Source organism: Aphis gossypii, chromosome 1, assembly GCF_020184175.1.
Source record: "Aphis gossypii isolate Hap1 chromosome 1, ASM2018417v2, whole genome shotgun sequence".
NCBI classification, from domain to species: domain Eukaryota; kingdom Metazoa; phylum Arthropoda; class Insecta; order Hemiptera; family Aphididae; genus Aphis; species Aphis gossypii.
The window spans coordinates 59,005,608-59,022,417 of record NC_065530.1 but is presented as its reverse complement, the minus strand read 5'-3'; the positions used below and the strand labels follow the sequence as shown (position 1 = coordinate 59,022,417).

At 28.8% G+C, this 16,810-nt stretch overlaps 1 protein-coding gene across 1 annotated transcript; it reads left to right on the top strand.

The window, feature by feature from the left end:
- Positions 1 to 4,123: 4,123 nt before the first annotated feature.
- Positions 4,124 to 16,731, top strand: LOC114128525 (histone-lysine N-methyltransferase EHMT2). Its single transcript, XM_027993047.2, has 16 exons — positions 4,124 to 5,242; positions 6,602 to 7,556; positions 7,625 to 7,711; positions 8,129 to 8,418; positions 8,555 to 8,847; positions 11,521 to 11,588; positions 11,648 to 11,877; positions 11,967 to 12,130; positions 12,190 to 12,348; positions 12,425 to 12,700; positions 12,774 to 12,915; positions 12,982 to 13,093; positions 13,172 to 13,346; positions 13,428 to 13,506; positions 13,594 to 13,772; positions 14,397 to 16,731. Exons 2-16 carry the CDS (start codon positions 6,635 to 6,637, stop codon positions 15,511 to 15,513), a joined length of 4,293 nt encoding a protein of 1,430 aa, XP_027848848.2. The 5' UTR covers positions 4,124 to 5,242; positions 6,602 to 6,634; the 3' UTR covers positions 15,514 to 16,731.
- Positions 16,732 to 16,810: the final 79 nt, after the last annotated feature.

Genomic DNA, 16,810 nt, shown 5'->3' with positions numbered 1-16,810 from the left:
GGCCTCTTCTCCGAAACCACGGGCCGAAAACGGCATATAATATGAAAACTGTCGAAAGATATTAACTTTGAACTCGACAAACACATGCATTTTACTATTATGGTTTATCGTAGACGTTTAATTGATAATAATAATATTACACTCAATAAACAGATTTTAACGCTCGTGCTCAGATATAGACCACGTATGTATACTTTACACGTATAATAAAAATATAGTCGATATAGGTGTTAGGTAAGCCTGGGTTAGGTGTACTTATACTATATACAAATTATGATACATGATGTGGACCGTGAAGTCGTGGAAGATACTGGAGAAGTGGAGAATCGATAATTGTCTTTATTATTATGTCATTGTATATTTGTATTATGTAATGATGTGTACATACTGTACATACATATCAGTAGGCTTAGATAGCTACCTAGCTAGGAATGTCTTAATTAAATAATTTATTAAAAAAATATATATATATAACGATATTAAATTCTGTAGGCCAATTATTTAGTATACCTATCGAATAGACTATATATTTAATATATTTAGACTCTACTAAATCAATAGAATTGATTAGCCTCAATACTGTGCTATTATGATAATTTTAAAAAATTAGTTATAAACTCGACGTCGATACTATAATATTTTAGCTAAATATATTTATATATAAAATAAGTTATATTTAAATATTTAATATGTATAATACTAATATGTGCTACTCTTGAATACCTAAGCTAGGTAGGTACGACTGAAACTATTTTTATCGAAGTCAAAAAACAAAGTAGGTAAGTTTAATAATTATGGATCTAAGTATGATACAGTAATTGTACGTAAGTTGTTGGACCAAGAAAACAATACTATTGGTATTAGAAATTGATATTTTGGAAAAAAATTCCTGGAATTCCTTGGTGTATAATTTGAATTTCTTATTGCGATAATAATCAAAATAGACACGAAATTAAAAACATGTGCGAATAGTTATTGCAAATTTACAATGCGATACGTGTTTTTGCAGTATCGGAATCTGATAACGGAATATTCAGATCAAGGTCATATTTATTTATATCCAATTATTGCACTTAGATTTAGATGACCATGGTTTATGAAACGAGATAACAATATGTTGTCCATTACAAGGTACAAGCAACAGCCAACAGGCCACCATTGCCATTACTACTTACTACTTATAGTTAGAAAAATCAAATTTGGATGTACACAGTGGCACAAAAAATAATAAGATGTATATAGACAATAATAAATTATAAATATCAATACATAGTGATATTATATAATATGCAAGTTAGTTGCTTGCACATTTTTTAAATTTAATTTTCCACAATAACACAATGTTACTATTATCTTTACCAATAATACCTATACACAACCATGATTATTTTTTTATAGACTTAAGATAGTTATTTATTACTAGCCGCTAGGTAGATTATTAATTATTATTAATAATAATTACCTAAAAATTATACCCTCACTACCATAAAACGTCCCTGAAAGACTTGTGTACTAATTATTTAGTATATTAATATATTATGGTAGTCAATATTGTATTAATTATTATTATAAATTCATCCATCATGGCTCTGAGTGCAATCTGCAGACCTGCAGTCTGAAAAATATGTGTAATTATGAGTGCAAATGGTACAATTAATCTTACGTTTATATAAAAGATATTAAATATTCAAATATTCTTAAATTTTGTTAAACTAGATTCAGAGATGTGGTCGGTGTGGATAAAAATTATGAATTTACACCATTCACAAATACTTGGAAAGGATACCTGACACTAGTCATGGAAACCTTTAAGACGAAGCAGATGCGAACTTCTTAATATACGCGCTTTGGTTGAATTAAAATTAAAATATAACTAACATAAGGATTAAGGATAGGTATATAAAATAAATAATATAATACATTTAATTATTGAATTGCCTTCACAAATATATTCTTAATATAATCTTTATGACTTATTAAATTTAATATTTTTTTTTATTGGGTAGCAAATTTGTTAACGAATAGAATGTTGCAAATTGGGAATCAGTGAATTGAGATTCAGCAAATTTAGCGGCGTAAAAAAGACCCGGGTGTAGGTAAACTTGCCCGTGGGAACGTTCCATTATGTATACAAATATTTTTACTGGTACATTTCTTGAAGATTATCGGTAAATATAAAATGTTTCACAAATCAATGGTTATGTTAACATACTTACCTGAAAAGTACATCAATTGTGGCAATATTCGTGTTTCCACCACTACACAAGGAAATTGATAGTCTTTTTTTCAATTCAAAACACAAGAAATAAAAGAAAAATCTAAAAATCGAAACATATTAACATGATAACTAGTGATAAATACTTTTGAACTAGGTACCTATTCATATGGAATATGAATATATTACTGTAAAATGTTAGCGAAAATGCGAAATGACCTATATTTATCAACGGCATAAGAATAGTATCAGCTGTTGTATTAGTACCTTATAGTTCGTGGTTAGTACGATAGTTTTTCTTACAATATTCTTATTTTTAAGCGAAGTTTAAGTAAACATAGCTTATAAAAATTAACTATTTAAAAAAGTGGATCCTCGTACTTTTTTTGGCTGGCCAGGCGGTGGTCCCTACGCGGGTCCCTACCTACTGTCGTCTGTTGCTAACACAAATCGATATATTTCCGCGCGTGGGATATACGACATCGCGATGGGATTTCGGCAGTCGTCGGAACACTCATCGTGTTATTATATTTAGATAGTTGAGGGTCGTATCCGTATGTAGCTATCTTGCTATGTCTAAAAATTAAGGTGTATTGTACAATTCTTATTAAAATATACAAACACGCATCATACCGTCATCTACACATCCCTGCCAATTTTTATTTTTATATTAAAAACACCCTGAATTAATCACTGTGTCTGTATTATATATTGTAAATTTATTAAGTATTAGTTCAGTGTTTACATTATAATTAATATAGGTAATAAATACTAACTTATAAAAATATTTATGAAGTATAAATTTTATATTTTTGTCAATACTTACCTACCAAGTTTATGAAAAAAGTAAAAGCCAAAAAATGCACCTAATTAATATTTGGTGCCAGTTCGTACACAACAATAGGTATAATATGATGGAGCAATAAAGCAATATTGTTGAGACTGATTTTCATATATTTAATAGATAATTGATTATTCCATATTTATTATACATTACGATTACATGGGCCATGGCATATACACATTGATGATTGATGTCACTGAACTTTTGTCTTATTTTTATTATTAAAGTTATTTATAAAACATTTCTTTTTTTTTTAAAAAAAAGATTAAATTTGAACTTTGAAGCTTTATCTTTGATTGATAAGGATAATCGACTAAAATATTTGCCTATAATCAATAGTGCCACTCGGCACTCGACATGAATGGTTAGGCATCCAGGTATTCTGCCCTGAGCACGACTAACCAATGTCTGATGTGCAAGAAAAGTACGATTACGGTTACCAGTAGGAAGAATTCACGTACATTCGCGTGTAATAATCATCAATGATAGTCTGCAGATGTCAAAATATGTTTGTGATAGTTATATCTATTATTATATCACAACCCGATGACAAGATAAAACGTAGCCGGTGCGATGTCCAATATTTTGTAGTGTACAATGTCGTGACGACAGACGATATCGTTTTGTTAGGTAAACACTAAACAGTAACTCGTAAGTGTATATTTTTGATAGAAATGAGGTTTAATAAGTAATAACGAATTTTTTACTTTCGTTACAATTTATACAGTATTAATGCTTTCCTGAAAATTGACGAAAATTAAGTGACGGTGACCTTCCTAAGAATAATGTAATGACTTGTTTAGTTTGTAATTCCGTGGTCGACAACGGCAGTCGTGGTATTGGTAATTGGTATACAATTACAATTTACAAAGATACAATGTGTATACTGTATAATTGTACAAAGTATGACAATTATACCATTTACCGGGCGGCGGCTGGCAGAGCGCAGCGCACTCGGCACACCGCCGCCGTACTGATGTGCGTACTCGAACGAGTGACGGAAAGGCGACGAACGAAGGGAATCATCATAAGGTTAACCAACCCGCGGTATACGTTGTCTGTAGTCTGTTAGTTTGTACATGATACAACCGACTACTATAAGCGTTTTAAAACAGTGGCAACAGACAATATTATTGCTGCTGCTGCTGCTGGTCAATCGTTACGATATTATACATTATCATATCGTTCGTCGCGACTAACGACTCTCGACGCATTAATTATTAATTATAATACGATATAATATTATATAATTTTAATTGATACGAGCGGCGCGCGTTGGATGACGCGATTACACAACAATAATTGACACCTACACCGCAGTGGTTCCAAAACGATCAAGGTACCACTGTACGAGCCTGCACCACTAGTTTTCCGAGTCTCTGCGAGTTCTTCGGTGGTCTGCACACTGCAGCAGTGGGATATCACCGCCGATCGGAACGGATTCTGCCCAACAGAATAATTGATCTCGATACGCACGACTGCTCATCAGTCGCCGACAGCGACGACGACGAAGATACTAAAATTTCCCTAATATTATCAACTATACGGTGGAGAGCATAATATTATAATTCTGTCGGAAGACATCGCCGTGACGGGACCGGTGAAAGTCTGCCGAAGGGGCAGGGAGGGGTCTCGGCCGTCGCCCAACGACCGTATTCTGCGACGACCTACCGACGACGTCGGCAGCCGCGAGTTACGGGCGCGCGCCCACTTGTTATATCGCCACGCGGACCGTTCCGTTCTACCGAGCAGTCGCGCGAAAGCTCAGCAATAATAATTCACGGTGGTAAGTATAACATAGACGTGTACAGTAGTAGTGGTATATTATATGTATATATATATTATACGGTTCCGAGGCCCGCCGAAGTTGGCAACAGTGCGGCCCGATATTACATGTACCGATCGGTGATCATGCGTGTTTTCGTTCACCGAAGAACATCTTCGCCGCCGCCGTTTGCGTTGTTAGTTGTTACCTCTTTAGCGCCGCCGAAAGCGCTGCCCCCGCCGCGCCGTCCCGCACGCACCACCGTCGTCAGTCGTTCTTCATCGGACGGATTTCGAGCTTTTTCCGTGTTCCATGTACGAGGCACATCCAAGCTAGTCCGCCTAAGTTTCCCGGGCCACCGTAGCTAATCCGCTGGGAAAGTTGGAGGTCTTGGAACCATGGACGCCTAAGAAGAATCGTAAGTGATTTGTTGTTGCTCTTGTTGACTGTTGTTGTTGTTGTTCTTCTTTTTGTACTTGTTGTTATTGTTCTTCTTGTACTTGTTCTCGTTTTCCTTGTCGTTCCGTGCGCTTTCTTCCCTGTGTACGGAGTCCCTGCTGGTGCAAAATGGAAGTGGAATTTAGCCATTAAATATTAAATTTATATTATATTAAATTATATTAAATTTATTAATTTTTAATCATTATTTAACCTCACTACTATAACCCGAATTTTTTTTTTTGAATTGGTCATAAATATGCAATTGTGTTCTGCGCACTGTTAACGCGATTGCCACTTTTATCATATTCTTCTGTTCTCTTTTCGTTACTCATGACGCACCGATTAAACGTCCCTGCCATTAATCTGATCCATGAATCGGTTAGGTTATAGTGTTTATACCTATATTGTACATTGTCAGTGTTCAGTATACGGTTTTTCTAGGCTCCCCAAAAGAAATCATTTAATTTTTATCCATCTGTTATTAAATTAACACACGCATAGATAAGAATGAGAATATGTTGATAATCGACTTGTTTCAATTTAAGTCTCGACTGTTTGTATACCTGCCAAGTCATCTTAGTGTTCGGTCACAATTTTTATTTCATCTGAATCAATTAAAATTTACAAGGTTAGGTACCCGACAGATAAGTATAATTGTGTCCACTGATGCTATAAGTCATTACTCAATTACCTAGTAATTTTTATCATTTTTAGAAGAATATAAGTAATCAATTTATTAATAACAAAATTGTAATGTTTAAATACCTAGTTAGTTTTATATTTTATAAATTAAGTAATGAAGTTCTAAAGAACATCCTTACTTAAATCTTTACTTAAATCTATGCTTTAAATTTGATTGTTTGAACAAATTAAAATGAAACATTAATGTACCTTTATTGCTAATCATATTTTGTTTTTAATTTAATTATTATGGATTTCAATGTCCCTATAGCAGTTTATTATTAGGTTATTATGGTTTACGTAATGGTTTTATAAATTTGATGAACATTTCTGGAAACAATTTAGAAAAAGAGAATATTTTTCCTTATTATGTTATTTTTTACTAAAATATCACTTGCAAAAATTTTTTAGGTGTAAATATTTAGATGTTTCATGTTTTTAATTCAATTGATCAAATCAGTATCTATCAAATGATAACATGTCTTTACTACGAATGTTGTATTGTTATCATCTACCTATTTTATATAATTTAGTCATTGTATGTTAAAATGTTTTTCAGAGTAGATAATATTGAACATATCTTTTTATTTATTTCTGATAGTTAATGACACCTAGATTTTTATACTTAACTAAAAAGTTTACTTTCATTTTTCAGAGATACCTATTTACAGTCACTGAATTTATAAACATGAACCACTTAAAAGATAGAAAGCCTAGTAGGCCTGACATTCAGGAGATATTATCTAGAATGAAGAGTCGATTCAGCAACGAAGGAGATTCAGATAATGATGATTTGGCTAATGAAGAAAATATGGTGACAACAAGTGTAGTTGAAAGTACTATTAAAGAAGAATTTTCTGTAACAAAAAGCCCTGACGATGAGATTGCTGAACTCATGCTCAAGTTAAATGGACAAGTAGATGAAGAGTTAGTAGCTAGTATTAGATCTAGAAAGAAAATGTATGAAAACCAGTCTGAAGTCGATAGTACGTCAACTACAAATATTTCTGATGAAACTGAACAAGAAAAACCTAGAATCATCTTGACGTTGAGGCCTAATGAAAATAAACCTGATTCTTATGTGAGTTCTAGCAATCTTACTGACTATAGTTCTAATAGCCCGAAAAAGAAAAAACAAATTAACAATGTCATCCCTGAAGTTATACCTCTCAAAAGATCTTCAAGAAGGTCTAACAACGGTAATCAATCAGTATTGAAATCTGCTATTGCTCGAAAAGAAAGAACATTCAATCTTGATGTGAATTCAAAAAAAAAATCACCGAAGAAAATAAAAATAGAACATGATAAAGTTACAAATGAAGTTAATGTTGTTTCCGTTAGTACAACACAACCTCCAATTGAGAATAAAAATGAGGATATTAAAGATGTACAAGTGAAAGAGGAAATAAATGAAGAAATTGTTATAGACCATAAAAAGAAGAAAAAGAGGTGGTATTTTAGAGGTGGAAGATATAATATTTTTAAAAAAAAAATTGCACAAAAAGAACGCCAAAAAATTAAGAAAGCTATTTGTAATCAAATGAACTCAGACCTTACAAATTTTGATGTAGACTCATCAGAAACTAACTCGGAAAGACATTCTGTTTCAGGTATACTATTTGGATTGAATTTCATTTTTATGTGATATACCAGTTATATTGGAATGTATTGTTTTCAGTTTGTAGCGATATAGGTACATTGATGTCTAGTGAAAGAAATGATCAGGATGATATGGATACCAGTATTTCAACCATTGATGCAGAAGGTATAATAAATTAAATATAACTAGATACAAATGTATAAGTTAACTTTATAAATAAGTCAATTATTGGATGCTCATTGCTTCCATTTTATAGTATAGCATTCTGTAATATAGGCTTATAATTATTTAATCAACAAAATAGAGTTGTCAATCAATACACTATAATTATTTGTTAATTATAGGTATATGTATAGCCTACAGTATAATAAAACTTAGATCAGGCTTAGTTTTGGTTGATCTTAATTTTTTATTTATTGATATTTAATTAATTATTGTTATTTATAAATCTAAGATAGATACTTCTCAGTAGGTTTATTGTTATTTATTTACTATGTAAAATCAAATTTGAATATTTATGAATATTGTGTTTTTAGTTGTTATTAATGTTATTCATATTTTAAATTCAACACATTTTTATAGATAAAATAAATGACGGTGGTTTTGAAATACAAGAAATTCATTTATGTTTGTGTCAAGAAAATATTCAAGTGGTAATAGTTGACGAAGGAAAAATTACTTGTAAAGCTCATGATTGCATAGATGGAAAAGTTTATGCATGTAAGAATTTGGCTTCTCACTTAGATGAATATGGTAACATGCCTATGTTGAGAGCAAATGTTGCTCTACCTTATGTCACATATTGTGAACATCATATGAAGCGCTTCTTTTTACACCACAGTTGTCCGCGTTGTGGACGGTTTTGCTCAGAGGTGAAGCATCATTTTTATTATTTATTTCCTATACTAGTATTAGTATATAAATATCACTGTAGATGTTTAATTTTAACATCAAGATTTGAGGTTCATATTAATTATGATTATTCTTTTTTTTTTACTAATTTTCTAGGGAATATTTATGATGTGCAAAAATAAACATTTTTTTCACATTGGTTGCCATCAAAATGATAGGGGCTGTCTGCACTGTGGTGATCCTGATGTTTATGATTTTGAACTAAAAAAAATTGTAATCCCATCTAAGAAAAAAATCCAGCATAGAGAAGATTTTACACCACATGTTACTGTTGAAGTGGGGAGAATAAAATTGAGTACTCTCGACTGTCCTCCAGAAATTGATATTCATGAATTTTCTAAATATTTGCAACAACTTAAGGATGAAATTGTTGATACCCAACGTATTAAGTAAGTTTTTAAAAATTATTTTAATAATGGTAGTTAATAGTTATTAATTAGCAGGGTTGGGATGTTTATAGCATTTGCATATTTCTTATGGGATGCTTAAAGAATAGCAGAGTAAGCTAAAAATGTATTTTATGATACAGAGAACTCAATTTTTAATTTGCTTTTTTTTGTATATTTTGTGATTTTAATTTTTAGTGCTTTTTTTGGACTTTTTGAGACTTTTGCATTATTACCTGTTTTTAATCGAAATCGGTCTTATTTTATGAAACTATATTTTAGCAAAACTTTTATGTTTTTAAATTTTTGTCAATTGAATTATCAAGTAAATTGTAAATGTAAAGATTAAGTAAATATAGGGCTATTAAGCTTATGTAATGGAGTACAATTACAGTGATAATGTTGTATAGATTATAGGTATAATATACTATTGTTTATTATGATGATTTCAAATGAGGTATTTGGTTCTAATTTTTGTTATCTGCTGATTTTGTTGGGTTTATTGTCAATTTTCACTGTAAGATTTTCTTTTTTTACATATTTTGTTGTTTTTATTTCTTATTTTTAGTGCATATTTTTAAGCAATTTTAAGTGCTATAAAATCCCTACAATCGTTAATTAGTAAATGTAGTGGTGTGTTGATGGAGGGGGTATGTTACACTGTGTATGCTATGTACACTTTTATTTTTTTAATACATACTCTAAATGAGTGGTTCTCAATCTTTATAAGACCGCAACCCAAATTTTTTTTCAAAAATCTATCACAACTCCCTATATTTCTATAGTTCTAAAGTCTATATGATTTTTTTTAAAAAAAAAATACATTTCTTGCAATCTGTATAATTAAAAAAACTTCTCGCGACCCACAGTTTGAGAAATGCTGCTCAAAACGTATGATAATATGCAGTTATATGGCTGTTATACCTAAAATGTTCTATAATTATTTGTAATCTTCAATTTTCAGATATTATTTTCTATTTAGTAATATCAAGTGATTATCAAAATAAATTTTGATAACAATTTTTAATGAAGTTAAAATAAATCTTTTACATTACTTTAAATTCGATAATATTTAACTGTGAATTATATTTAATATTAATTAAAATAATATGTTTGAAATTTGAATTGGTGATTGCAGAAACGTCACAAATTACCTATTTTATAAAATTGAGATATTAGTAAAAACCTATACTAGTCATGTCTTTCTATTCATTGAGTGTAAAAACGTCTTAGTTATACTTTTTTTATCTATAAAATTACAACTGAAAAATCTGGTTAAAAGAGAAAACATTATTAGTCAATGATTTGTGTCATTTTTACACTTAACAGTACCTTCTGATTCATATAATCGTACCAAATTTATACCATATGCAAATATCTTAAGTTTATTATACAACCTAGTAATAAAAACAAGTTTAAAATCCAACTTATAACACACTCTAATATGATTGATTTTAAATTATGATGGAATAAGTATGATAAGAAAACATGCAATTCTGTAAAAAATTCGAACAGATCAGTTCCATGGGAGGAAAAAGTACTTTTTAATGTATTGTATTTTTTCACTACTACACTTATAAAAAATGGATGTTTACAACTAGCAAAAATATTAATAGCATCAATAAACATTATTTCTTGTTGACACTACCTATAACAAACCATGTTGAATTACCGATAGAAAACTATAAGGATATTTTATCGACAAATTCAAATAAAATGCAGTTTATAAAAATCAACATCTTACATAGCTCCTTCTAAAATAAACAATTTGTTGAACTGACGTACTATAGAAAAATAAAATATGAAAAATTTGTGAAAATTTGTAATACTGTAAAAATGTAATAATTTACTAGATGTTTAGATCTAATAAAATACTGTTTAAGAGGACCCTACCCATGCATTTGTTGTCTCCGTCTTACACACACCCGACATAGCAAAATGTCGTTCACTAGTTTCAATAGTGTGCTGTTAGTTTTGATTTTAGATTAAATTGACCTATTATCAAACTTTTAGGTAAGAACATTATCTGTGCTTAAGCGTTGGCAATTTTTCAATTTTTTCAAGCATACTATGAACAAATATGCAGTGAAATATCTCAAATTAAAAATGCTCATATCTCGCTTGAAAATTAAATTATAGAATAGAATCCAAAGCTTAAGCACAGATAATGTTATTATCTAAAAATTGTATAATTGGTCAATTCACTCTAATGTCAAAATTAACAGCACACTATTGAAACTAGTGAACGAAATTTTGCTATATCGGGCGTGTGTAAGACGGAGACAACAAATGCATGGGTAGCATCCTCTTAAATGTAATAATATCCTTGATAATCATATTTTCTTTGTGTTAAGACAATTTTTTGTTTTCCATATTTTCATTGATTGTAAAAACCGTCACAAGTCATAAAACCTTGGAACTTTTTTTTACATAAAACTTATATATAATTGGTATATGATATATTTTAATAAGTATATATTCTTAAATTTTTATTTTTTCAAAATTATAGTTTTTATCAATCATCCAAAAGTTTTAAATAATTAATTCATGACGTTTTTGCAATCATCAATTTGTTTGTTGTTTATAAGAAGTAATTTATTTATATTTATACTCTCTAGTTTTCTAATGTTATTTGAAATATACATGTTAACTATTTTTTGTAATTTAATTAAATAGGTATTCAGTTCAAGGACTTTATGAAGCTTGTGAATCAAATAATATAAAAAGGGTTTTATCAATTTTAGGTAAACTTAATTTTAACACAAACAATTATTTTTTATTAATATAAATTGTTAAAATATAGGGGCAGAATGCAATCTTATGTTCACATTTCCTAGTAACCATAACCGAACGGCATTGCATATTGCGTGTAGACAAGGAAACCTAATGATTGTATATATATTACTAAAAGCTGGTGTTGATCCAAACCGGGTTGATAACAAAATGAAATCTCCAATGAGGATGGCTGCTAAAAGTGGTCATAGCGATATTGTTCAATATCTTATCAACTTTAATGGTAGCCCTGAAATCAAGGTAATATGGAAATACATTAATTTTTTATAAATAAATAATAATATTCTTTATGTATTATTTTTACCAGTTGTTATTAAATATTGTTTTAGGATTTACAAGGTATGACCTCACTTCATTTGGCTGCTAAGAATGGAATGTTAGAATGTTGTAAAATTATACTAAATTATCAACCTTCTATGGTGAATTGGAAAGATAATGGGGGATGGACTCCTCTTGTCTGGGCTTGTGAAAATAGTCATACTGATGTCGTGAAGTATAATAAATAAATAATTTTAATTTGATTGTTTTATATTAATTTTAACTCATATTTAGGTTTTTTATTACATATAAGCCAAATACAAGGATATCAGATGATGAAAATAATGTTGCATTACATTGGGCAGCAATATCTGGATGTCTTGAAGTTGTTAAATGTTTGGTGGAGTATGATTCCGAAGTAAATATGTTCAATGAAGCTGGCGAAACTGCTTTGTAAGTATTTATTAATCAATTTATTTTATTTTCATCTGATTTGATTGCATTAAATTTTTTTGTTCATAATTTGTAGACATATTGCTGCTCGTAAAAATGCTGTAGACATAGTATCATTTCTATTAGATAAAGGTGCTATGGCTTGGCATAAAAATAAAGGAAAAAAAAGACCAATCGATCTCTGTCTTCCAAATTCAAAATGCTATAATGTATTAAAAAATGTTCTACCAGAACAACGTAAACCAGTTACTGTAATTCCACCCTTAAATACTGTTAAGTTAGAATATACCGAACCAGAACTTCAGAAGCCCCAAACTGCTGTTGTGAAAACTACTCCAGTTCTTATATCTGAGTAAGTAAACTATTACTTTTTAATTATTTATTAATACTCCTAAAATTATTAACTGTAATATGTGTTAATACAGAGATATAACTCATGGTTGTGAAGATACTCCAATCAGATGTGTGAATGAAATTGATGATGAAGTACCTGTTGAATTTACATATATCAAAGAAAACTGTTATGATGTAGGAAATTATGTTGATTCTGCCATGTCTCATATAGCTGTGAGTTATTATTTTTATAACAATCAAGTGTGAAATGACGTGTAAGTAAAATAAATCTTGTTTTAGAGTTGCAGTTGTGATGGTGCTTGTAATACAAATGATTGTAAATGTGTACAAGCTAATGGTGATTGTTTATATGACAAAAATGGACGCTTGAATTCAGATTTTGATTATTTCAGTAAATATTTGACATACTCTATTTGATATATCAAAGAATTAAATAAATATTAACTTCAATATAATTTTCTTTTATCAGATCCAAGTGTTATATTATATGAATGTAATTGGCGTTGTAGATGTCATAAACAACGATGTGGCAATAGAGTTATTCAAAAAGGTATAAAAATAAAATTGGAATTGTACAAGCATAAAGATATGGGTTGGGGAGTAAGAACCCTACAATCAATACCTAAAGGGACTTTTGTATGCGAGTATGTTTACTGATTATTTGACTAAATAAAATTAGTAATTATCAATGTATTTCAGTTTAAAAATATAATATATGTTTTAAGGTATGTTGGTGAAATAATTACAGATCAAAAAGCAAATGATTTGAAAGAAGATTCTTATTTGTTTAATTTAGAGAACCCTGTAAGTTAAATATGAATCTATTAGTAAAAACTTGTATTTCAATTTTTAGATCATTGAAGGAAATTATTTTATTTTAATTAATTTTAGGGAGCTACTGAATTATATTGCATTGATGCATATAACTATAGCAATGTGTCACGTTTTATTAACCATTCGTGTGATCCAAATCTTATGTCTGTTCGATCATTTATCAACCACCATGATAAAAGGTTTCCTAGAATAGCATTTTTTGCTGTCCAAGATATAAAAGAAAATGAACAATTAAGGTAATACCTTAGAAATTTTATAATTTTGTAATGTATTAGTGTATTCCAGGCATGTCAAATGCAAAGTATCAAAAAAAAAAAAAACTAATTAATTGTTTATTAGGCACTATTTAAAATAATAATTTCTTCATGATGGTTTTTATATCTAATATTTCTTTTCTCTCACTAGATTTTCTATTTTAGCCAAAATCTTGTTGCATACGGCACTTTGAACACAGAATTTGAATGAATGTCAGTTACCTTTTATTTAATGGAAGACTTTTTGATATTCATTAATGAAAGCAGTTGCGTTTTTTATAAAAATGAATTTATATAATTCTATCTTAAATACATACACAATATCAGTTATTTCTAGGAATATACATTTACATTTTACATCATATTTACTTACCCAAAATATATCCCTATATAATATGGTTAAAAATAAATATTATATTATTGTAAATTAATTTTTTTATCTCATTATTTTCATTTAATTTGGTTAAAATTTAGTTTAATTTGGCCACCGGCCACAAAAATAAAAAAAAAAGAGTTAAAAGCTGTGCATCTGACATATCCTGGTTGGTTAGGTTAGGTAATTTATACCATAAATATATTTTATTATTTTTTTTTTTATAATTTTAGTTATGATTATGGTACTACTTTCTGGAAAGTGAAGGGTGGCTTGTTCACATGTAAATGTGGTAAATCTAACTGTAGCTTTTCTGATGAAGCCATTAATAATCTTCACATAGATTCAGACAATGAAGAAATAGAACCAGATGGAATTTCTGAAAAAAGTAAAACAGATAATAATGAACTTCCTAATGATAAACCATTAATTACAAAAGTACCTGAGACTAATAAGACAGTTCGTAACATATTACGTCAAAGAACTAGATTATCTGTTGCTGTTAATTCATTACAACAAAAAACAAGCTGTTTAAGTCCGTCCAGTACTGAAAGTTCTATAAGCAGTATTAAAAAAAATGATTCCAGAGTGGTGAACATGATAACCATACCTGAAAATAAATTACTCGGGAAGACTAAAACTATTAGTTTAAGTAGTATTGTGAAAAATAAAGAATCCCATACAAGTGAATCTAAACAGTTGGTAAAAGTAACTGATAAACGGTCATCAAAAACTATTGGATCAAAATTAATACAAGATAAATTAAAACAAGTTGTTTTAAAAAAAGGATTAGAGGACAAATTGTCAAATGGAAACTCTAGTCCATCAATAAGTAAAAAAATAATCACTGAGAAAAAAAAGGTAGAAACAACTGAAAAAAGCAAACTTTGCAATGGTAATAAAGTGTCCCTGGGATCAATAAAATTAACCAATAATAAAGCTAATAAAAATTATGTTTTAAGGCGTAAAGCATTGAATTCTAATAAAAAAAATATGCTAATAGATGGTACTTCTCCAAATAATGTTAATAAATGTAGTAGATTAATAAACAATACTAAGGTTTTTATCTCATCTGATACTTCAAATAGTAACCTTAAAACAACTAGATATTCAAAAAATAGTGATCAGTTAATAGACTTTATTAAAACTGAACAAATTGATGAAGAGTCTAAAACCAAACCAATCATAGTTAATGGACAACATAAGCCTCCTGAACGGTCTAGAACATCTGTATCTGAGGAAGTCAAAGTAGAACCTAATGATGAATTATATATTTTAAATGGTTGTAATGATGAAAGCTTTCCTCATACTGATCAAGATAGTTGGTCCTCAACGGTATCGCTTAAATGACTATTACAGCAATGATTAAATAATAAATTATAAAGGTTTGAAACTTTGATGTTACATCTTTGTGAGATTACTTAAAATTTATTAATATTTTTGGACTTATAGACTGATAATTTCTATTAAATTTGTTACTTCAAAGTTAATTTTTATCAAAAAGTACCTATTGACAGTGATAATTGTAATTGATTCAGCAATATACCATATTAAAATCAAATTATTTTAATAACTTAATGACTGAATATCTAACTTGATTTTATAAATTACTAATTGTTAAAAATAATAATTGATATTATTGATTTCATTTTTGAAATAACACTTATTTATTAAACTTGGATTTTCTTATACTTTAATATTATATTATATAGTAGTTATTCCAATTTAATAAAGAAAAAATTGAACTACTAGAAATTTTAAATATGTATATATGAAGTACCAAAATTTCATTAAGTTGTATAATTGTAAAATAAGTTATTATGTAAATGACAAAAAAAAAATTATATTTATATTATTGCCTAAGTTTGTTTTGTATTTGTAGATGGAATGCAACTCTAGTCATTTGGTCTTCCTAATTTAGTTAAATTAATATAATTGAATCTTTAAATTTTGATATATGTTTGTTTTTTAAGTTTTGTAGTATTGTACCATATTAGTTATGATATTGGTTATTATATTATTAATTTGTAAATATAATATTAAGCCTTTAAAATTGTATCCTTTTCTTAAAATGTGTAATATTCTGTTTTTTAAATATTTGATATAATTGTATAATGTTTTATCTTAATTTTTGACGTGTTCATTAGATAGGTTACTTAAGTATATTGTTGTCATATTTTCTTATACCATAACCAATGATATTTGTACTTTTTTTCATTGTGTTAATTTGTTATGTACCCAATAATCCATAACATTCAATTGTTGATTTTGATTACTTTTAAGTGTATTGTTGTTGTAGTTATAATTAATAGCTACTTTTTTGTTGATTTCATTTTGTGGGGAAAGTAAAATCATAAACTAAGTCTGGTAATTTTTTTTTCGTATATTCTTATTAATGTCAATTTTTAGCCAGAGTTAAAATTTTTAGTACAATAAAAACAAATGTTTTGATAGCATCATTTTTTTAAAGTAATTGACTATTTGTATTAATTTAAATCAACTTAAATTTGTAATGTATTTGACAGCAAAATTATTATATATTTTAAATTATAAAAATTGCAATAACTACTTATGTTGTTATTTATTATCAATTAACCTATATTACGTCTATTAGAGTTATCAGACTTCCGATTGTGTGGATATTGTT